The following is a 24,395-nucleotide window of genomic DNA, read 5'->3' on the forward strand; positions in this document are numbered from 1 at the left end:
CTTCCACCCAGTGCCCCTTGTGCTGTCATTGGGCATCACCCAGCAGAGCCTGGCTCCAGCCTCTCAGCCTTCACCCTTTACACCTTTATAAACATGAATGAGGTCACCCCTCAGGCTCCTCTACTCTAAGCTAAAGAGCCCCAGCTCAGCTCTTTGGAGGGAATAGTTCTGTGCAAGAAGTCAGCACCTCTGGAACACCAGAAAGAAATGATACAACTTCTGAATCTGAGCTTCAATTACACAACTGCAGAGTTCTTCTCTAACCACTTCCCTCTCTCCATGCGACCCAAATCTGTCCCAAATCTGCTTTCAATTACTCTGGCTACACTTGAGCTATATCTGGGAAGTGCCCTTGACCATTTCTGCCTACCCCCTAATCTCAGAGTTAAGCAAGATTTTTTTGTCATTAGTCTTGTTTACACCCAAAAGGCAGCTTAAAAAACAACTTCACCACGAAGGGATGAAGGCTACCCCGGAGGAGAGGCACAGTCACAGAAGCACAGAATCACAGAATGTTAGGGGCTGGAAGGGACCTCATGAAGTCATCCAGTCCAACCCCCCTGCCAGAGCAGCAGCAGCCAGGGCAGGTCATACAGGAACACATCCAGGTGGCTTTGGAATGTCTCCAGAGGAGACTCCACCACCTCTCTGGGCAGCCTGCTCCAGGGCTCACAGTGAAAAGGTTTTTCCTTATGTTCCTGTGGAACCTCCTCTGTTCCAGCTTGCCCCCTTGTCCTATCATTGGACATCCCTGAGCAGAGCCTGGCTCCATCCTCCTGACACTGCCCTGCACATCTTTACCAACATGAATGAGGTCACCCCTCAGCTGGTGGCAGGACTTCAGCAGAAGCTTGGACAAATCCACTTCTGAACTTTTTTGGATGATGCTATCAGCAGTGGGAATTCTGCAAAGTGGAAGCCTCACACAGGAGAGTCCAACCAAGCCTCTGCCCTGGGGGCAGTCAGCTCCCCTGCATCCTCATTGCCCAGCCAGTCCTGATTAACTAAGAGCCACAGCAGCAACAAAAAGTAATGCAGGAAACCTCCTGAAATGTCTCTCTACGTATGCAGAACTTACACCCCTGTGTAACAGCAGCTTAGCTTTTGCACTGGTAACAGAACCATAGACTTGTTTTGCTTGGAAGAGACCTTTAAGACTACTGAGTCCAACCACCACGGTTTCAGCCGTACAACTGGGGTAGAAACACAGCACTTAAGCTACCAAAGTGGGGAAGGCACAGGTGACAGCCATGCAGGTAACCACACACATCATTCCATCTCCTCTTGCTGGGCAAGAAAACCCCCTGCCAAGAGGGGACAGGAATACAGCAGGGAGCCCAGGAACACCACGGTGCCCAACAGCCTTCTCCAGGCAGGTTCTGCTGGCAGCCAGGAGGAGACAGCAGGAGAGACCTACTCCAGATGCCTGTATGTGTGGTGGGACAACACTTCCACTGAGCAAGGGGCAAGTACAGAGGGGCCAGCAGGGACTCATCTCAGAGTAGACTGCAAGCAAAGCATCTGAGAGGAAGGCTGCTACAGTCCAGACCAGACACAACAACTTTGGATGCTTCAGTACGCTGCAGCCCACCGGGGGAAGGTGAAGACACAATTGGTAGGATCGATGCTTCCCAGCAGTAAGGCTCTGCTTTCCAACTGGCAGCTGGCCAAAATGTCCATGCTTGGATTCAAAGCAATCCTTTTCTCAAGCCATCAGGAGTCAAATAATTAGTGACATGAAATGTCAGTAACTCTGCTTAACAAATTAGCCAAATCTGCCGTGGTGCAGGAGGGTGGCAGCAAATTGATCTCTCTTCAGCGCCCGACTGCAGCTGCGCTGCCCGAGGGACAGGACAGCCAGGCTGGGAGGGGAAATACCCACAGCAAAACAAATTACAGCAATGGGAACAATATTCCCACTGGAGAAGAAGAAAGGAGGACTTGTTCTGCAGTCCTGAGGAGGGTGAGGACGTCAAGGCAACTGGCAGGAGAGCAGAAGTAATGGGGTGGCTGTCAGAGCGCGGAATATTTCCGCTGGGGAGAAGCTCTCCATAGCATCGCTGAAGTTCAGGCACTTGTTGCACAGGGCAGAAAGAAAAGCATCCCTTGGCCTCATGTGCACATCAGGACATGGGAACCAGGCTGATGGAAGAATGGAACAGTCTCCTACAAATGTAACCAACTCCTCCTTCTATTGTTGGAGCTGGCCAAATGAACAGTGAGGTTCTGGCCTCCAGACTGAGTTGAAACAAAATGACAGTATCATAGAATGGGTTGGGTTGGAAGGGACCTTAAAGATCATCTAGTTCCAAGCCCCCTGCCATGGGCAGGGACACCTCCCACTAGACCAGGTTGCTCATCCAACCTGGCCTTTAACTCCTCTGGGGAGGGACCATCCACAACTTCCCTGGGCAACCTGTTCCAGTGTCTCGCCACCCTCACTGGAAAGAATTTCTTCCTCATCTCCAGCCTCAGCCTCCCCTCTTCCAGCTCAAAGCCACTGCCCCTTGCCCTGTCACTACAAGCCCTTGTCAAAACTAATACAGAATACAGAGTTAGCCAGGTTGGAAAAGACCTCAGAGATCATCAAGTCCAACCTATCAGCCAATGACATCTAATCAACTAAACCATGGCACCAAGGGCCTCATCCAGGCTCCTTTAAACACCTCCAGTGACGGTGACTCCACCACCTCCCTGGGCAGCACATTCCAATGGCCAATCTCTCTTTCTGGGAAGAATTTCATCCTCATATCCAGCCTAAACCTCCCCTGGTGCAGCTTGAGACTGTGTCCTCTAAAGTCCCTCCTCAGCTTTCTTGTAGGTCCCCTCAGGTACTGGAAGGTCAAAACATTGTAGGGAAAACCAGAAGTAAGATTACTGATCACCTTCCCTAGACAGCAAAGCATTAGGAAATAAACATCTGAGCTAGAAGGAAAAGGGGACATGGCACAACCATGGCAACAAACTCCAGCCACCATCATCTCCTTGCTTGCTGCCCTGCCTGGTGCTGCCCTGTTTTCAGTGAGGACAGCTGTAGAGGCCAGGGGAAGGCTAACTTCACATTCAGCTCAGCCTAAAGAACTACTGAAGAACTCAACAGCTCCAGGAGCCACAATGGAAGATGAGGTTTGTGTGAAGACATCAACAGCACCACAAGCAGGAGCCCAAAGACAACTAGGACAGCACAGTCACCAACAGGTCAGGGCTGCCACTGCCTGGGGGCCCTCAGACGCTGCCCTTGCAGCCACCACCCATCACATCCTGCTGCACAGCTAACTCAGCCTGACAGATGCTGAGTAGAAACAGAATCCCCACTAGATGAACAGAGTTAAAATGATTTCCCAAATCTCATTTGACAGGCAGCATCCTCCCCTAACTGCAAGGACTGAGGACTCTTGTCTCCCAAAGAAAGGAAAACCTGGGGACAATGACTCAGTCTGGGCTGGAATCTCTGCATCTAAAGCTTGAGTGCAGACCACTGCTCCTGTGACACTTCATGAAGACACTGAGAAACACCAGAGGCTGGAGCAAAAAAGTGAGCAGTGCTGCTGGGAGTTCAAAAGGCACACTTTAGCAATTCTGTCAGCAATAAATCAGGATCCTGAAGCTGGGGAAGTGGCTGAAGATTTCAGCAGCAGATGCCTTTGATGACCAAGCACAATAAATAGTCCAAAAGAAATTAAGCAGAAGACAAGCACTGAGACAAATTTGCTACCTGTTAGCTACAGGGCAGGGGAAAAAAACCACCCAATCAAACCACATCCATCCCAGCTATAAATGATTCCTTGGTCTGAGACAGGATGCTTTGTACCTTTGCAAAACACATCACATTAGAGATCAATCAATGCCCTGCTGTCTAAGCCAGAACTGAAGTTGCTTCAGTTTAAATTCTAGGTGAGTCATCTGTCCCTGGAAGGTCCAATGGGTCTGGTGAAAGATATGGAGACATCTTCCATTATTAGCCATGTCTTTGTCCCTTCCCAGACAGGTAATTTGGCTTTACAGAAGGTTACCTTAAGCTAACCAAGGAGATGAAGATGCAGCCACCTGTAGATGAGGTGGTAAGAGGGCATTTGAACATGCAAGGACTACTGGGACAGTGCTGGAGGTCTGCACTGGGCTGATGGTCCAAGACCTGCAATCATTCCACATGTCACCTACTGAGACAGTTCCTGAACCTACCTAATCCTCAGCTCTGCTTGCAGCCAAAGCAATGCTCTACACCCAGAGCCAGCTAATTGCCAGGGATGGTCACCACTGGAATACCGTCCTGGAGCTAAACAGTGACCTCCACCAGTAACAGGGCTAAAGCCTACACATCAGTTTCTCAACACAACTGATTCCTGGCTCAGAACTCCAGAGTACCTTCCTTCAAAGACCATCCTGGTTTTGCAGCCCAGGTTGGGATATTTGGGAGCATCAGTGCAGGCTGGCCTAGGTTTTAAACATAATAAACCAGAAGAGGAAACTTCTCTGCCAGGAGTCACTCCCTCAACAAGAGGTCTGACCTTTCCTGATGGTGTCCAGCAGCAATGAAAAGGCTAAGTACACAGTGCAGGAATGGGCTCTGATGCTCCATCCATTCCAACAGTCTCCTATCAAGCACATCGTGCTGCTTGGTGGAAGCAAAGGAGGCTTTACACTGATCTTTGCTGGCCCACCACCAACAGTTGCAAAATCAACAGGGCTGCTTAGTTGTGGACATATTTACTGTTCCCCACCAGGCCAACTGCAAGCACCCTCTCCTGTTTGAAGAAGCCAAACAACACTGGGGTTCATCAGGATGGGCAGCCAGAGGTGCCAGGCTGCAGGGAATTCTGCTGCCAAACTGCCCAGAGTGGAAGATGCTGCAGGAGTCCCCTAGGTTAGAAGCTTTGGCAGCAGGCACAACACTCCAAAGCTGGACAATTCTTCACTGGAGAGCCAAAGGGTGTGAAGGTTACAGATGGCTCTGCAGCTGCCAGGTGCTCAAGCCTCAGCAGATGTGCTGATGAGGAGGGAGCAGTACTTGTGCTATCTCCCCACTGTTCTCCTGGGCTCCCCAAGGTGTCACTGCCAGAAAGATTCCTACAGGAGAGCTCAGGGCAGCTGATGCCCTTTTTGGTTTTCTTCAGTGGTGCCCAATGGGCATAAACTTGAACGTAAGTTCCATCTAAACATGAGGAGGAGCTTCTTTCATTTTAGGGTGATGGAGCCCTGGAGGGCTGCCCAGAGAGTCCTGGAGTCTTTATCTTTGGAGACAATTCACAACCTGCCCAGACCTGTTCCTGTGTGACCTTCTCTAGGGGAGCTGCCTTGGCAGGGACTCAGTGATCACCAGAGCTCCATTCTAACCCATAGAATCATAGAATCAGTAAGGTTGGTAAAGACCTCAGAGATCATCAAGTCCAACCCTTCCATTCTGTGATTATGTGACTCAGATAAACAGAATCAGGATCACACCCAACAGCAAGTGGTCTATGGCTAATCCCAGACACTTCTGGAACTCCACACAAAGGCCTTCATCAGACTTCCCTCAGAATCAGAATCTCAGACCAGGATGGGGGTTGGGTTGGGTTGGTTTATTTGGGGGGGTGTCAAGTTTTCTGAAGAGGCTGAACAAAGAGGTTGTAGAGTCTCCTCTGGAGACTTCAAAAGCCACCAGGAAGTGTTCCTCTACTACCTGATCTACAACCTCTACAACCTGATCTAGGCTGACCTGTCTTAGGAGGGGAGTTGGACTAGATGCTCTCCAGAGGTCCCTTCCAACCTCTGTCATTCTGTGAATTCACTCTGAAACTGTTTGCAGCTCTCAGTACAGCAGAAGAGACCAGCATTGTCCTCCCAGGAGAAGCTTGAGAGAAGTCAATTGCTTCCATGGCAACAGCCACACCAAATTGCCATGACTCTCCTGCAATTAGGGCTGATCACAACCATTTCCCATTCCCTTCAGGTCAGTGGGCTTGATACTGCTGGGACAGCCACAAGATTCAACAGTGAAACCATTTGTCAGGCCATGGTTGGCTGGATTGTTCCTTTGCCTTCTTCCCAATGCATCACTGTCCAAGGTGATAGAGGTTGGACAAGGACCCTGCTGGCTGAATTAGTTTGGGGTTTTGTCTTTGTTGGTTTTTTGGCTCCCTGCCTGTATCTTGCCTGTGACACATCAGAGCACAGTGCTGTTCCACGAAGTCCTTGTTAAAGTCACAGAAGGGGTTGGGAAGGACCTCTAGGGATCATCCAGTCCAGCCACCCTGACAGAACAGGCTCACCCAGAGCAGCCTGCACAGGATGGCATCCAGGTGGGTTTGGAATGACTCTAGAGATGGAGACTTAACCTCTCTGGGCAGCCTCTCCCAGTGCTCCACCACCCTCAACAGAAAGAAGTTCCTCCTCATGTTCCTTCCTACGTTCAAGTTTGTACCTACTACCTCTTGTCCTGTCATTGGGCAGCACTGGAAAAAGCCTGCTTCCATCCTTCTGACATCCACCTTTGACATATTGATCAGCATTGATCAGATCCCTGCTCTTCTCCAGGCTAAAATGCCCCTAGCCTTTCAGTCTCTCTTCCTATGAGAGATGTTCCACTCCCCTGATCATCTTTGCAGCATTACAGAATCACCAAGGCTGGAAGAGACCTCAAAGATCACCAAGTCCAACCTGTCACCACAGACCTCATGACTAAACCATGGCACCAAGTGCCATGTTCAATCCCCTCTTGAACACCTCCAGGGATGGGGACTCCACCACCTCCCTGGGCAGCACATCCCAGTGGCAAATTACTCTTTCTGGGAAGAACTTTCTCCTCACTTCCAGCCTAAACTTCCCCTCTCAAGCAGTTCCCTGTCCTTCTTGAACTGGGGAGCCCAGAACTGGCCCCAGTACCCCAGATGAGGCCTCAGCAAGGCAGCTGACACCTGAGAAGTGTTCTATTGTTTCAGAGAAGTGTGTGGGCTGTGTGAAGTGAAAAAAATGCCCATTTTACAGGAGGAAAAGAAGGCAGCAGCAGCAGGAGCAGGCAGATGTCAGCACCAACCATTCTTTAACCAAAGCAAAGAGTCAAAAGGAGCCAGGAGATGACCACAAACGATGGCAAATCACCCTCTGCTCTCCGTGGCAGTGGCACTGCTGCGGTACCTAACTCAATCAGGACTGGAAACAGATGTCTGCAGGCCTAATGTGGAGCAAGCAACCATCCCCTGAGCAGACACTGAAGATTTGTGTCCCACCACAAAAAAAACTTCTGAGGAGGAGTTTAATGAAATTAAAAGATAATGTCATAACACACTTAGCCTTTGAAAGGTAATGACAAGGCAATACATCACCCCCAGTGCAACTGCAAGCATTGATCTGAGGCAAAAGGCAATGGCCTGAAAGCCTCATCCATCTCAGGCTGCTTCCAGCAGCTTCCCTGAGCACTTGGAAGTCCAAACAGGTTTTAGCTCCCATGGGAAAAAAAGCAAGCAGCAGCTCAGAGAAAGATGTGCTTGTGGCACACAGGATGAAGCAGCCAGGCCAGCAGCCTCTGCACAGGCAGTGCCATCAGGCAGCAGGGGTGAGGTCTCATGGATCTGGGGAAGAAATATTACACATTGATGTGTGATTCACCAAATCCTTACAGAAGAGGTCTAACAGTTAAGCAACAGAGGCTTAAAGGTCAGCTGTGAGACCCCCACCTCAAATACTGCCTCCAGTTCTGGTGTCCCCAGCATGAGAAGGACACAGAGCTGCTGGAGAGAGCCCAGGGGAAGCCACAAAGCTGATCCAGGGGCTGGAGCACCTCTGAGGTGAGGACAGGCTGAGGGAGCTGGGGGTGTTCAGCCTGGAGAACAGAATACTCTGTGGGGACCTTAGAGCTGCCTTCCAGTACCTGAAGGGATCCTATGGGAAGGCTGCAGAGGGTGTTTAGAGACAGGACAAGAGGCAATGGTTTGAAGCTGAGGGAGAGCAGGGTTAGACTGGAGCTGAGGAAGAAGTTCTTCAGTATGAGGGTGGTGAGACTCTGCAATAGGCTGCCCAGGGAGGTTGTGGATGTCTACTCCCTGGAGGTATTCAAGGCCAGGCTGGCCAAGACCTTGAGCAGCCAAGTCTAGCTGAGAGGTGTCCCTGATTCTATGAAAGAGATGAAATTCATCTTACAGAACTTAATGTCCTTCTTTGGCAAAACAAAGAATATAATCCCCAAAAAGTTTTACACCAAGCTGAAAGCCTTATGATGTCCTTGCTAGCAGAACTTCCTCACCACTTCCCTTGGCCTCACGTTGTGCCAAGGGAGATTTGGGTTAGATATTAGGAAAAGCTTCTTCACAGAGAGGCTTCTCAGGCATTGGAACAGGCTGCCCAGAGAGGTGGTGGCATCCCCATCCCTGGAAGTGTTTAAACTCCACCTGGATCTGGTCCTGAGGGCTGTGGTTTAGTGGCAGTGGCTTAGCAGCCACAGTAGGACTGTGAGCCCTGGGTGAGTGGCTGCACCTGATGACCTCAAAGGACTCTTCCAACCTCAACAGTTCTACAGTTCCATGATTCTACACAAGCCACCTGGTTGTTCTCTCTCCTTCCTCCAAGCTCTGCTGTCTGGAGCACATCACCTCATGGAGTGATTCACACTGCAGGATGTCAAAAGCACTAATTCCCCACAGCGGCACGAGAGGCCAGGCAGTGGCAGAGTGGTTGCTCAGGAAACCACCTCCCAGGAATGTGCTGAAATTTGCCTGAAGCCTTAAAACAAACATTTTTACATTGAGCAAAATCTCATCTCTGGGTGTCTCCAACTGAAATCACCATTCCCATATGCAGAGCAGATAATGTTCTCTCCTCGTTGCTGTTTAGTGTTTTAAACTCCCTGGAAGTGTAGAATTCATTACATTACTTGTCAGGGATCACTTTACAAACCACTCCACCTCCACTCCATTGCTAGGCTCTAGCACATCTTCAGCCTTCATTTTTCCCCCTCTTTCAACTCACTTCATCGTTCCTGGAGGCACTGGGGCTTTAACACCGTGTGCTTCCGTCCCTCACAGGATGCACATGCTGTAGCAGGGCTAAAAGAAGCCTGTCACTGAAGAAAGGAGCTGTGAAAACTGATTACAGGCACTGCCTGCAGGCTTTGCTGCTTGGCCTCTCTTCCTCCACACGCCCATAGGGAGCTGGACACTGTGCCCAGGCTCACAGCCACAGAATCACAGAACTGTTTTGGTTGGAAAAGACCTCTAAGGTCACTGAGTCCAACCATCAACTCAACACCACCATGGCCATGAAACCTTGTCCCCAAAGGCCACACATTTCTTGAACACCCCCACGGATGGCCCCCAGTGAGTTGTTTAGGTCTTTGTTCTTGCTTTTCTTCTTTACACCAGGATCCTTCCCCACCCACCTACTTCTCCTCTCCTGAGCTGCTTTAATCCAGCCTTCCAGCCCAGTGAAAACTCCAGCCCTATTTTCACAGCAGGAACCATAACTCCAGGCAGGTGAATAATCCATTTCTACAGCAGATGAGTAAACATCCACAGGATGAGTGCCCACCAGCACCTTGGGATGGGGTAAGAAGGGATGAAAGAGAAATCTGTGTGCCACAAAACCTCCTTCTGGGAATAGCTTCAGAAACCCTTCCCCATCAGATTCCTCCAATCCTTCTTCAGCTGCCCATCATCTCACACTGCCAACATAAACCTGCCTGAGCTCTTCAGCAGATGCACTCCCAGGAGCTGGGCAAACTAAGGCTTCTCACCAAGTCCTGGCCACCAAGCACACATGGACACAATGGAGAAAGCTGCTCCCCTTCACACTGTAGCAGTCAGAAGCAACATGAAACCAATAAGCTGAAGTTTCTACCTTTAGCCCAAGTCAGAGCTGTTCAGCATCAGTTCTCCTGATCTCACTTTCTCCCCTCCACAGAATCCCCGCATGGTGGGGGTTGGAAGGGACCCCTGGAGATCACCCAGTCCAAGCCCCCTGTTAAAGCAGAGTCACCCACAGCACATTGCCCAGAGCCCCAATATTCAGGTGGGTTTGGAATCTCTCCAGAGAAGGAGACTCCACAACCTCTCTGGGCAGCCTGCTCCAGTGCCCATCACAGGAAAGTTTTTCCTTATGTTTAAGTGAAACCTCCTGTGTTTGCAGTTCCCTTCCTTAATGATGCTTTAATGACATTTCAAGGCAGGAGGAAAGTCCACTTTTCCTTTCAGACCAGCAAGGGAAGGAGATCAAAAGCCAAGAAACCCACAGACCCCATTGTCAGAGCCCGAGGCTGGGCTTGGCAGGAGCCCTGCCCTTCCAAACCCCACAGCAAGGGGAGAGACACACAAGCGAGCAGGGCTGGGAGACCCACTGCTACACAGGGGAGTGTGGGATCTGTGCCTTTTAAGCCAAATTTACAATTCAATTGGCATTCTCTGCAGATGCAATCATGAGAAGTTTATAATTATCAACAATTATAAACATGAGAGGGGAAGCCATTCACTCAGAAAGAAGAAAGGGCTGCCACAGCAGAACTGCAATTGTCATTGCTGGTGACTGCAAAAGAAGGAGCACTTTGCACAGCCACCAGAGCCTCAGAGGAGGCACTTCCCAGCACAGGGACTGTCTTTTTACATTCTTAAGACAATTCCCCTTTCAAACACAATACTTAAAGCAAGCCCACATTCAAAATCTGGACACCATTCAATCAATCCCTCCAGTTGTGCACACCCTCCAAGCTCCCCATCCACAGCAAGCAACAAAAGCCTGAATTCAGAGGCTCACCCATTCACAAGACCTTTTCTACTGTAGCTACAGATTGAAGATGTCAGATATTTATAGGGCACTTCAAAAGAGTCAACATCTTTTTACCCCATCCAAAGCCCATCCTGAACACAGGTGCCCTCACATCAAAAACCAGGGGAAAACTCTGCTCTGGCAGAGGCTTGGACCAGATCACCTTCAGAGGTCCATTCCACCTCCCACCACACTGGGATTCCTAGAATGGTCTGGGTTGGAAAGGACCTCTGTGAAGGGAAAAAAGTGAGACCAAGAGAGTTGCCACAGAAGATTCTGGTGAGCAGCACTAACTTGGAGTAAAGGTAGAAAGTTCAGATGATGGTTTCAGATTGCTGTGAGGTTGTGAAAAGCCAGGGAAGAAAACTGCAGAATTCAGCACAAAATCCACTGGAACACTCACTGCTGCTTTAACATGATGCTGGTCCCAGCCTCCTCCAAGAGCAGCACCCCCCCAGGTTACTACTTCCAAATTAGGAACAATCTGGGTGAGGACAGGGAGCTGGTGGCAAGCTGCAGCTCTCTCGAGCTTGCCCAGCACTCACCCAGCTGCAGCAGGGCTGCCTGGGCTCTGAGGGATTTATGCAACTGCCTGCCCGAGCCATCAAACACACAGAGGGCTGAGCCAGGGAGGGACACAGCCCACTTCTATTTATGTTCCAAGCAGAGGCCTCAAGCAAGATGTATACTTCTAAGAGCAATTACCACAGGATATATAAATTAGAAGCTATTTCTTTAACAAAAATAACAATAACAGCAAATCAAAAGGGAAGTCTGGGATGCAGGTAAACGAGGTCCCAGAGTTCTGCAGTAGTGGAGTCCATGCTGCTCCTGGAGGCTGAGTTTATTCAGCCTCTCTGAAGACCAGCATTAGCATTTAAATTTACAGTAGTATGTTCAGTGGATCATTTTTATCTTCTCAAGAGCAACTCTCTAGACCTTCTCAATTATTCTGAGGGGAGAGCAGCCACGCACAGGCTGCAAGTCCCAACCGTCACTGGGTATCAGCTAGAAACTAATCATAGTATCATAGAATCAGTCAGGGTTGGAAGGGACCACAAGGATCAGCCAGTTCCAACCCCGCTGCCATGGGCAGGGACACCCCACATTAGATCAGGCTGGTCAGAGCCTCATCCAGGGCTGGGGCCTCACCTACCTCCCTGGACAACCCATTCCAGGGCTTCACCACTCTCCTGGGGAAGAACCTCCTCCCCACATCCAGCCTGAATGCTGCTCCTAGTGCCCAAGTCAGTGAAACCTGGCTGGGGGAGGTCCAAGCAAGCATCTAGAAAAGGAGCCCTACTACACTTAAAAACACTCCTGGGCTGGCATTGCCTCTTCTCCCTCCGTTAAGGCAGAGCCTTTGCATGCAGCTTACCAGGGCAGTATGCATCAACGTCCAGTTTCTGTGCTGAAGAAAGTGTCGGGGAGCCAAGCTCAGACTCGGGGATTCGAGGGCTCTCCACAAACTTTGCTTTCCTCAAAGGGGCTAAAGGAGAAGGAGGGGGGAGAGAGAAAGAGAGGTCATGAGTAAGGGAAAGAGCAAGCACCAGATGGAAGCACTTAACGAAACGACACTGTCAGACCCAGATCAGGTTACCCCTTCCTTTTTTTTTGCTTTTTGCCAGGGAAAAAAAAATTATCTACATTCTTTACAAAGGAGATGGCTCTGGTTAAAGCTTTCAAACTGCACAGCCCCTCAAAAGTGTGCAAATACTGAGGCACATTCCTGATGCTCTTAAACGCTTCCTTTTCCCCTGCTTTATTAAATATATATTTTAATGGGAAACAAATGGGCCTGGATCGAGCAGCTGTAGGGAAGCTGAGATCACAGCGAGGTACACAGAGCCCACATCAGGGTTGGAAGAGATTTCACTATAAATATCTCAAATGAACACACAAATGCTGCCTGCAGTAATTGGTTTCCTCTGAAGATAAAATATCCACTTCCCAACGCCCAGGACGTCTGACCAAAGAGATTTGGTGTCCGACACGAAGGAGCAGAGCGAAGCCAAACGCTGCCCCAAACAACAGCAGCAAAAATCAGCCCCCAAGCCAGCACTCCACTTTGATCCAGCAAAGATTCAAGAGACTTAAATAGAGGGGGGAAAAGGTAAAACTGTAACAAAGCAGCACTGACCACTCAGGATCAGAACACCAAACCCCACACCACGAAGGGGTTTGTGTGGAGGTTTGGAACAGGCTGAATTCAAGGAGAGAAGAAATCCTGCCTGCCGTTTGCTTGCAATCAAATAATGACCACAGCGCATTCAGTCAACAGGTTTCAAACAGATACTCCTGCCAGACCAAGGAAACAGAGCTAGTGAGGCAGTTATGAGCAGAGGTTATTGTATTACATTTCAAAGCTAAACTCACATGCCCATTAAAGTGCAAGGCTAATTTGAAAGCCACTCACTCCAGAGCCGGCTACGGTGGGTCAGCGTGCTTCATGCCTCTCTGACTTCCAGCAGAATGGCCTCCATTTACATAATTTATATTTATAGTTCTCTGTCCTGCAAATTCAATTTGGGATCTGAAACTAAAGATGGGGGGGGGTGGGAACACACAATGTTTGGTCTCATGCATCTCCTGTAATAAAAGCTCAGCCGGTCAAGCGATGACCTCGCAGGCAGCAATAAATCGCTGGCTTTTAAGGAGCCTGCAGGCAGCCAGGGTGGTGGCCAGCAGCTGGGAAAGGCTTCACAAGCCTGAGGAGGAGGAAGCAGAAAGACTAACCCCACCTGGGCTGGTACAGAAATGACCATCAGAGTTTTTAAAATGTGGGCAGGGAAAAAGGTAGATAAAGGTTAGAGAATGTTTGTGCAGTAGCAAGTCCTGGTGAAGCAGAACACAGGCAAGGACGCAGACCCTGTCCCCCTCTGGAGGTGCCAAACACCCTCCTGACTCTAATGATCCATCCCAGGAGGCCTGAAATGACGAGGGGAAAAAACAAGGTACCAGGCTAGCAGAAGAAAAGCCTGGCTGAATGCTAGATGTGTTCACAGCACGTTTCCCCCCGGAGCCCACGGGGCCAGCGTAACATGAGCCATGCCTGGCAGGAGGAATGTGAGATAAGGGCAGCCCGAAGCCCCCCGGCTCCCCCCGCACCACCAAGCTCACAGACACGCAGCCTGGCTCACAGACACAACCTGATGCTAAGAGCTGCAAGCCAGTATCATAGTATCAGTCAGGGTTGGAAGGGACCACAAGGATCAGCCAGTTCCACCCCCCCTGCCATGGGCAGGGACACCCCACACTAGATCAGGCTGGCCAGAGCTAACAGTAGTCAACAGTACAGCAAACACCCCCCACCCCCCAAAAAATTCCACTCCCCCCCCCCACTTTATCAGCTTGCAAATTGGCCAACAGCAGTGAAAAAATTATTCACAGTAATGATCTTGTGCCAGATAGTGATGTAATGAAAACACATAAATATTGAGGAGATTATTACCATGGCATGGAAACTGTTTAGAGTAACAATCCTGCACGGCCCAATTACTGAATTAAACTGTAATGGAGGTTTTAACAACTCTGAGCCTTTCAGATGCTCTCACAGTCCCAGCAACAGGCACTGCGATCAGATCGATCACAAACAGTTTGTCTGCTCCCTCTTTTGACATCTCTGGTGAACACCAGGACCATCAGTCACCCAATGTGACACTTGGCAGTGCTCATTTTGCTCTGACACACAAAGCCATGGTGTTCATAGCGAGGGGATGCTAAGGAGTGCAATGGGGCTGCCACCAGAAGGTGCTGCACTGAAGATTGTTGGAGTTACTAACCCAAAGAGGAAGAAGACATTCAAAGACCAAAGAAAGGGTGGATGGTACCAACTATGCCACTTTCTGTAGCACCAGAAGGTGCCAAACCTGCATGTTTTGATGGCTCAGTACCTAACAGTCAGCTCACACCCCTCCAACACCTCAAAGGACCCTACAGGAAGGCTGGAAAAGGACTTTTCATAAGGGAGAGGGAGAGTAGGGTGAGATGGGATCTAAGAAGGAAGTTCTTCAGTACAAGGATGGTGAGACTCAGGAATAGGCTGCCCAGGAAGGTTGTGGATGCCTCCTCCCTGGAGGCGTACAAGGCCAGCTTGGACAAGGCCTTGAGCAGCCAAGTCTGGTTGAGAGGCATCCCTGCCCATGGCAGGGAGGTTGGAGTAGATGATCTCTGAGGTCCCTTCCACCCTAAGCCATTCTAGGGTTCTATGACAGTGATCTCCTTTTCAGTGGTGATCTCATTTCTCCATCTCTTCTGCCTCACTGTGGGGCTGCTCTCATTGCCTAATGCATTCCTGCCTTCTGCAAACCACCAACCTACAACAGCAGAAGCAATCACCCTGTCAGTTCACTCACTTGCTCCAATTCACTAACTCTTCTTCCAGAGTTGATTTAGAGTGGATATTAGGAAACACTTCTTTCCTGCAGGAGAGGTCAGGCATTGGAACAGGCTGCCCAGGGAGGTGGTGGAGTCACCATCCCTAGAGGAACACGTGGCCGTGGCACCTGGGGACCTGGTTTAGTGGCCATGGTGGTGTTGGGTTGTTGCTTAGAGTCAATGATCTTAGAGGCCTTTTGCAACCAGAACAGTTCTATGACCCAATGATTCTTTTAAGGGCAATGAAGAGCTTCCTGTTAACAATGTGGTGAATGCTGACTGTGCTCAAGTTCAGCCACATGTGTCAGTTCCCAGTGTTTATGTTTTTGCTCCCTAAAGAGCGTGACTTCGGCCTTCAGAAGCGTGCTGCCACCAGACAAGCCAGGCTATGTCAACGTGACTTCAAGACAAGAGTTTACTTTGAGAGGCTCGAGTCAATATAATCATCTCAGTCTAAGTGCAGAGCAGGAGAAAGGCACAGAGCAGCAGTTCCTTTTCTTGCCTTTCAGCTCTTCTGAACCTGAAAAAGACAAAACCTCCTCCTCCCTCCTACGTAACCCGATTACATGAGAGGAGGATTTGCACGTAAAGATTTAAGCACTCCTGATGCCTGTCCAAGGGAAGATTATCTTGACAGATTCATACTGGGGCATTAAGTTTTCTACTGGAGAAAACCAAACCAAAACAAAAGGGAAATGCCATGAATTCAGCAATTTGGTTTGCTGGTTTGCAGCCCAACATCGAAGGACAGCATTGATCTTTCCAGCGGTCCCTCGGTTCAAGAAGCACCTGAGGGAACTGCTTGAAAGAGTCCAGAGCAAGCTGCAGAGATGCTGAAGGCAGTGGAACATCTCCCTGCTGAGGACAGGCTGAGGGAGCTGGGGCTTTATCAACCTTTATCAACCTCATTCCTGTTGATAAAGATGTACAGGGCAGTGTCAGGAGGATGGAGCCAGGCTCTGCTCAGGGATGTCCAATGATAGGACAAGGGGCAGCCAAGGGCGAGGTGGAGCAGAGGAGGTTCTATGGGAACATAAGGAGAAGCTTCTTCACGGTGAGGTTGACAAAACACTGGAGCAGGCTGCCCAGAAGGGCTGTGGACATGGTTTAGTGGCAATGTTGGTCTTAGGCTGATGGCTGGAGTCAATGATCTTAGAGGTCTTTCCCAACCAAAATGGTTCTATGACTCTGATTCAGAAAATTCACACTGCTCACAGGCAGCCTGGAGGGACAACACTGTCACAGAATCACAGATTACAGAATCACAGATTAACCAAGGTTGGAAGAGACCTCAAAGATCATCATGTCCAACCTGTCACCACAGACCTCATGACTAACTAAACCATGGCACCAAGTGCCACATCCAATCCCCTCTTGGACACCTCCAGGGATGGGGACTCCACCACCTCCCTGGGCAGCACATTCCAACGGCTAATGACTCCCTCAGGGAAGAACTTTCTCCTCACCTTGAGCCTAAACTTCCCCTGGCACAGCTTGAGACTGTGTCCCTTGCCTGGTCACTGCTGATGGCCCAGGAGCTGATAGCAGTGGTCCATCCTGGCTCAGCAGGCCAGTCCTGCTCCCAAACTCATGACAAGCACGGTGCTGGCGTCACACAAGCACTAACTTGCTGATGTCAGAACATAACCAGTCAGAGAAGTGATTTAAAACAAACACTGCACATTTTGGGGGCTAGATCCTGCAGTTTCTAGCCAGATTAATCCCCATCAGAATCCTAGCCAGCAGAGCAAAGCTGAAAATCCTTCCCTCAGTCCAAGTAAAATTCTCCTTTGACTTTGACAGCAACTTCTCCGGCGAGGGAAGCAATGCTAATTCCAGGGCTGGAATTAACCACCTAATGCATAACAATTAGCAGGGCAGGCATTCAGAAACTGTAATGAGATGGCTCATTTATGGCACCTCCTGCAGCAGGTGGTCTGCCTGCCAGTGGGGACAAAGATAGCAATTCTTTCCTTCTTGCTTTCCATGCTAGTTCTCCTTAATATCATAGTATCAGTCAGGGTTGGAAGGGACCACAAGGATCATCTAGTTCCAATCCACATGGACACTGGAAGTACTCTGCTGTCACCAGAGGCTGAAGTCTCCAAACAAATAGGAACAGAAACCAGTTTTGAGAAAGGTATAGAAGGTATTTGGGTTGAAAAGCACAGATTTGAGAGAACCTTCTGAAAAGGAAGAATTGCATTATCTGGCATTCAGGCTGGCCTCTTGATTATTAACCCACAGGCAGCTTCAGAGCCATACCATGGAAGATAGAGGCAACCAAATCCAAAGACCTGCTGAGTCCCAACATTTCCTCACCAGCAGAGGTGGGGAATGCTCCCTTTCCTTTCATCTGGTGACAGAGGAGAAATAACCTTGTCTCCTAACACCACAGCCAGGTGTGCTTGGAACACATTGCAGAGGACAGCAATGAAGTCCTGCTAAACCCTAGGGAAATCCTGGTTTGGAAGCTGTGCTGTCAGGCAGTCTGCAGAGTGGCTTTTCTTAAGTCTCCTTAAAAACAGAGGTTCTAAGTGTTTGGAAAGCATGTCCACTGAGGAACAAGCCCCAACAGCCCAATCCACAGTACTCCTCCCACTGTGTGCCCACACTGATGCTCTCTCATGGAACAAGTGGTACAGGAGAGCTGTGTGGCTCTACAACACAAAACCCACTTCAGCTATCAAGAGCTGCTGATGGTTTGTCATTGGAATGTGCTGCCCAGGGAGCTGGTTGGGTCAAAACTCTGTATGTGCTTAGAGGTTGTTTAGATGTGGTGCCTGGAGATAGAACAGAACAGAATACAGAATTAAGCAGGTTGGAAAAGACCTTTGAGATCATCATCAAGTCCAACCTATCACCCAGCACCATCTGATCAACTAAACCATGGCACTGAGTGCCACATCCAGGCTCTTCTTAAACACTTTCAGTGATGGTGACTGCACCACCTCCTGGGGCAGCACATTCTAATGCAGAATAGAATAGAATAGAATAGAATAGAATAGAATAGAATAGAATAGAATAGACCAGGTTGGAAGAGACCTTCAAGATCATTGTGTCCAACCTATCATCCAACACCACCTAATCAACTAACCCATGGCACCAAGCACCCTGTCAAGTCTCCTCCTGAACACCTCCAGGGATGGTGACTCCACCACCTCCCCAGGCAGCCCATTCCCATGGGCAATCACTCTCTCTGTGTAAAACTTCCTCCTGACCTCCAGCCTGAACTTCCCCTGGCGCAGCCTGAGACTGTGTCCTCTTGTTCTGGTGCTGGCTGCCTGGGAGAAGAGACCAACCTCTGCCTGTTTACAACCCCCCTTCAGGTAGTTGTAGAGAGCAATAAGGTCATCCCTGAGTCTCCTCCTCTCCAGGCTAAGCAGCCCCAGCTCCCTCAGCCTCTCCTCACAGGGCTGTGCTCAAGGCCTCTCCCCAGCTTTGTTGCCCTTCTCTGGACACCTTCCAGCACCTCAACATCTTTCCTAACCTGAGGGGCCCAGAACTGGACACAGGACTCAAGGTGTGGCCTAACCAGTGCTGAGATATGGGTTAATGGTGAACTTTGTAGAGCAGGGTTAATGGTTGGACTCGAGGATCCCAAGGATCTTTTCTAGCCTGAATGATTCTGTGATCTGCATGGAGCACTGGGATCAATTCCAGTGCTGGCTGTGATCACCATCAACCACCTCAGCTCCCAGCAAATACAAACAAACCAAAGAAAACCCAGGGTGTGTTGATTCTTTCAGAGTAATCGTGTTATCTCCCCCAGCATTGTGCTGCAGCTCAGCCTCTTGAGCTTCCCAATTCTATTGCAGCCTCTCCATTACCATTTCCTTGTCACATCATTTATAGATGAGTTCATATTTTAATTAGAAAAAAAGGCTTTCTTTAGATTAAAAGGCATTGATGAAAGGAAATTATCAGGGATTAGCAAAAGGCTCCAGCTACTCAATTCAGTTTCAGCTCCAAAAGGAATGTTTCACTCAGAAAGGGTTATTAACATCTAATGACCTGATTGAACAAGGAGTGTTTTTTCAGGCAGTTAATTTCAGCAGCTCTGAGCTCATGCCATGCTCTGACTGCAACATACACAGCCCTGCACCTTTGTGTAGATACTCAAGAAACCAGCCTGGCTATGGACAGGGAAGAAATCATGGAATGATAGGGGTTGGAAGGGACCTCTGGAGATCATTGACTTCAACCCCCCCACCTCTGCCAGAACAGGATCACCTAGGGCAGGTTGCACAGGATTGTGTCCAGGTGGGTTTGGAATGAGTCTCTGGGCAGCCTTTTCCAGTGCTCCACCGCCCCTCAAAGCACAGAAGTTCCTCCTCCTGTTTAGATGAACTTCTGTATTCGAGTTTCTGCCCCTGGTCCTGTCTGTGGGCATCTCTGATAAAAGCCTGGCCCCTTCCTCCTGACACCCACAAGCATTGAGCAGATCCCCACTCAGTCTCCCCCAGGCTAAAAAGCCCCAGGTCCCTCAGCCCTTCTTCATCAGAGAGACTTTCCAGTCCCCTCAGCATCTTCACAGCCCTTGCTTGTACCCAAAACACACTCAAGCCCAAATCCTGCCCAAGCTGGGCTGTGATGGGGAGAGCCAGAGCAGTGGTTTGAGAGCAAACCTCAGCAAAGTTGTGTTTAAGGAGGGGAGAAGCGGGAGCTCCACGCAGCCTCCGCTCCCTCCGCTCCTCCGTCGCCGCGGCTGCCGTGCCAAGGGCTGACTCACGTGCTGGAGCCTGCCCAATGGCTACGTAATGCTGCAGAGAGGGGATTTTATTGAACGTCTCCCTCACACTCAAATGTTTTAAGTGCTGCAGTGCTATTGATCCATGGAGCTCCTGGAAGGAGTAACTGTCAGACTGAACACAGCTGGACCTCACCCAAACCCGCCAGGGACAGAGCCTTTCAGCGCTGCCTCTGATCCCAAAGGACTCTTTTGATGTCTTTTGATTTTGCTGAGGGAAGAGCCATTACAAAAAACAAAAGCAAAGAGACCATCCCAGAGCCCAGGATGGTTTCTGCTGGGGCACTAATACATCAGTAGTGTGTAACTAGGAGTTTTACACAGAAAGGTCCAAATCTAGTTGAGAGGCATCCCTGGCCATGGCAGGGAGGCTGGGCAAGATGATCACAGAATCATAGCATGAAGAACTTCATCCTAAGACCCAGTCTAGAATCATAGAATCAGTCAGGGTTGGAAGGGACCACAAGGATCAGCCAGTTCCAACCCCCCTGCCATGGGCAGGGACACCCCACACTAGATCAGCCTGGACAGAGCCTCATCCAGCCTGGCCTTAAACAGCTCCAGGGCTGGGGCCCCAACCACCTCCCTGGCCAACCCATTCCAGGGCTTCACCACTCTCATGGGGAAGAACTTCCTCCTCCCCTCCAGCCTGAATCTCCCCACCTCCAGCTTCATTCCATTCCCCCTAGTCCTATCACTCCCTGAGATCCTGAGCAGTCCCTCCCCAGCCTTCCTGGAGCCCCCTTCAGATCCTGGAAGGCCACAATGAGGCCACCTCGGCTCTCTAAGGTCCCTTCCAACCTAAGCCATTCTATGAAAACTTAGGACTATAGAATTGTTTCAAGCAGTGAAACGAGAGGTCAGCATCCTCCTTTGGTCCTTTAGCTATCAGCATTATCTCACACAAATCATTGTGTAACAGCTTTTTTCTCCCCTCCCCTTCTTTAGCTATCAGCATTATTCCCCACAAATCATTGTGTAACAGCTTTCCCCCCTCCTTCTTTAGATGATCAGCATTATTCCACACAAATCATTGTGTAACAGCTTCCCCCCTCCACTTGTGTCATTTGAGAGTATAAAAGCTTTTCTATTTACTTCTAAAGCTTCCCTCCTCTCATCGCCTGCTTATCGCAGCATCGTGGGGAGGGCAGAGCGCAGCAGCAAGTGAGAACAATGTGCTGTCTGGAAACATCAGCCTGGTTCCAAAACTTGCAGAAAATGTGTTTAGTTTAGGAGATAAGGTGCTGAAACAAAAAGGGGAAAAAAAAAGAAGGAAATGAAGGTGGAAAGAGGAATGGAGCAACTGAAGCAGGAAGGGAGTCCAGCGAGCTGGTGAAGGAAGAGCACTAATGGGAAAGGAGTTAAAAGAAGCAATTATCACCAAGTGTCTTAGTGTAAAAGCTCTTCTTTAAACTCCAAGATGACTACAGAACATTAAGTTTCTGCCTATGATTCCTGAAAATGATTTGGTTTGGGTTTTAGTTGGTAAAAACAAGGAACAACCTTTGCTGGCTGAGTGGATTCTGCAATCCTGAGACCAGCTCTGCTGCCCACAGTGTCAGAGGGATGTGGAGCTGCTCGAGAAGGCCCAGAGGAGGCCACAAAGATGATCAGAGGAATGAAGAACCTCCCCCATGGGCACAAGCTGCAAGAGTTGGGGCTGCTCAGCTTTGAGAAGGCTCCAGGGAGACCTTAGAGCAACTTTCCAGTAACAGAAAGGGGCCTACAAGAAAGCCAGGAAGGGACTTTTCACAAGGGCTTGCAGTGGCAGGATGAAGGGCAATGGATTGAAGCTTGAGGAGGGCAGATTGAGACTGGAGATAAGGAAGAACTGTTTTACTGTAAGGGTGATGAGACACTGGCACAGGTTGCCTCCTAATCAACTTTCAAAGGGGAAAATAACTTGGGTCTCAAATGCCTGTGTGCATTTTAAATAGACACAGAATTAAACACTGCAGGTTTCTGTGTGAGGTGCTCAGTCATGCCCAGCACAGCCTTGTCTACAATAAACATGTGTGTTACAGAACCACAGAGCTGTCAGGGCTGGAAGGGAGCTCAAGGCTCAGCCAGTTCCAACCCCCCTGCTATGGGCAGGGACACCTCACACTACAGCAGGTTGCTCAGAGCCACATCCAGCCTGGCTGCAAACACCTCCAGGGATTCACAAAGGCAGCAAGTTTGCTTCAAACACAAACCTGTGTGAGTCTGCCCTTCCAGCACAAACTCGAGCTCAGGTTCTATTTTGCATATTCCTGTGCAACTTCTTTCTGTCATTCAGGGTAAAATGGCACAGAGATCTGTTACCAAACTTCTCACTGCTGGAGCCAGCAGACAGCAAACCAACCCTCTGCCAGGTCAGCCCAAATGATTTAGTTTTAGCTCAGGCCAGTCAGAGCATCCCAGTGTGAATGTGTTGAGCAGCTGTTGCCTGGAATACTCTGGCAAGCCTTTAGGAAGAAAGTTGCTTCTATTAATGATTCCCAAAAAGAAGGGGGGGGGGGGGGGGGATCTTTTCTCTTCCCTAGATAAGTTTATTTCCAATGTGGGCTGCCAAGAAGTCTTTATCCCCCTAGGGGAAGCAGCTTTGAGAAGCAGCAAGTTATTTAATTAACATATAGACATGGCAGGAGGAGGATATGGTACTTTCATCTTCCCAAACTTGTCAGATTGTTTTTGACTCCTTGGAGCTGTGTCACAGTAGTAGACTTCTCCATGTCAGTCCCCATCTAAAATTCTTCTTTTCAGCATCTTCTAAAGTCTTTTAAAATTGCCTCTGTTAGTAGCAAGTCCTCGTGTGTGACTCAAGGTGGAAACTTGTGTAAGAGGAGGAGGATGAAAGGAGAGAAAGGAAGTCAGCATCTTTTGCTCCAGCTTCCTAAGTCATCTTGTTCCCAAAATAAGCAATTCACCCACTGACTCTTGTCATAGATTTTGGATGCAGTCAGTTTGCCTTTTCAGGTTTCAGGCTTTGGTTATATTGAAGAAACCCAGAGTGAAAAAGAAGGGAGCTGGGTCTGGAGCGTGGACTCGTGGCATCTACACCCTAAGGCTACTGAAGATCTGCTCAAACACCCAAAGAATCTTCCCAAATGGCAGAGATGGGGTGGAACAGAGCTGGAGGGGAAAGTATTCCTCAGCCCCTCACATCCCTTCTCCCAACAGTTTTATTTCATTACATGTTAAATTCAAAACAGATGAGACTGCAGCACAACATGAGTGCTGAATCCGTTACTCCCAGTCACTCTCCTACTAACCTGGAGCTTTGCTTTCAGCAGCTCAGTGACTCATATGGCACTGGCATGAAAAAAGGAGAGCAACTGTCCAAAAAGGACCTGGATGGACTGTAAAGAGCATTTACTCTAAAGAGAGCAGTAAAGAGCTTGGTCACTTTAATCAAACCAGAGGTAGCCTCATCAATTCACTGCTTAGAAAGAAACTGGTTTGTTGTTTCCCAAAGAAAGCCTGGCTCAGCACTGATACAGGCTGGGCAGTGCCAGGCTTGAAAGCAGCCCTGAAGAAAAGGACTTGGGGATGCTCACCATGAGCCAGCAGTGTGCACTTGCAGCCCAGAAAGCCAAGCAGAGCCTGGGCTGCAGCAAGAGAAGTGTGGCCAGCAGGGCCAGGGAGGGGATTCTGCCCCTCTGCTCCACTCTGCTGAGACCACAGCTGGAGCTCTGGGGCCAGTTCTGGAGCCTCTATTACAAGAAGGATCTGGAGGTGCTAGAAGGTGTCCAGGGAAGGGCCACAAGGATGAGCAGAGGACTGGAGCTCCTCTGCCATGAAGGCAGACTGAGAGAGTTGGGGTTGTTCAGTCTGGAGAAGAGAAGGCTCTGAGGAAACCTTATTGTGGCCTTCCAGTATCTGAAGGGGGCCTACAAGAAAGCTGGGGAGAGACTCTTTAGGGTGTCAGGGAGTGAGAGGACTGGGGGGATGGAGCAAAACTAGAAGTGGGGAGATTGAGATTGGATGTGAGGAAGAAGTTGTTCCCCATGAGGGTGGTGAGAGCCTGGCACAGGCTGCCCAGGGAGGTGGTGGAAGCCTCCTGCCTGGAGGTGCTGAAGGCCAGGCTGGAGGTGGCTGTGAGCAACCTGCTGTGGTGTGAGCTGTCCCTGCCCATGGCAGGGGGTTTGGAACTGGCTGGTCCTTGGGGTCCCTTCCAGCCCTGACAATTCTCTGATTCTGATTTCAAGCTAAAATTTCATGAGGAAAAAAACAAATAACCAACCAGAAATTAATGAAAGAACTGCTGCAGCAAACAACTTTCCTCCTTTCTGTAGGAAGCTGAATGTAAGACAAATCTGGGGACAAAAATGCCTGCTTGCTGCAGCATCCCCAACACTTCTGTTAGGGAGGGGAAGTTTGCAATTGTACAGACTGAACAAATCAGGCTGTAAAAACCTGCCTGAAGCTTTTACAGAGGTGAAGTTATCTCAAGCCATTAGGAAAGAATAACAAACCCAACCAAGCAACCAAAAAAACCCCACCCCACTTTACTGTAAGTGCAGAGTCTTCCCACAGCAGAAAAGAGCAAGTGTAA

General features: G+C 49.5%; 1 protein-coding gene across 7 annotated transcripts in view; it reads right to left on the bottom strand.

Moving 5' to 3' along the window:
• The window catches only part of TANC2 (tetratricopeptide repeat, ankyrin repeat and coiled-coil containing 2), a 296,571-nt gene that overhangs the window by 128,714 nt on the left and 143,462 nt on the right, over positions 1 to 24,395 (bottom strand). For all 7 annotated transcript variants that reach the window (XM_068166407.1, XM_068166408.1, XM_068166403.1 and 4 more), the window contains one exon: positions 12,110 to 12,220. In XM_068166407.1, the coding sequence (XP_068022508.1) occupies positions 12,110 to 12,220 (111 nt within the window). The remainder of the gene's footprint in view (positions 1 to 12,109; positions 12,221 to 24,395) is intronic.

The sequence above is a fragment of the Melanerpes formicivorus genome, unplaced genomic scaffold (genome assembly GCF_026170545.1).
Source record: "Melanerpes formicivorus ecotype bairdi unplaced genomic scaffold, bMelFor1.0.p_v2 SCAF_100, whole genome shotgun sequence".
NCBI lineage: Eukaryota > Metazoa > Chordata > Aves > Piciformes > Picidae > Melanerpes > Melanerpes formicivorus.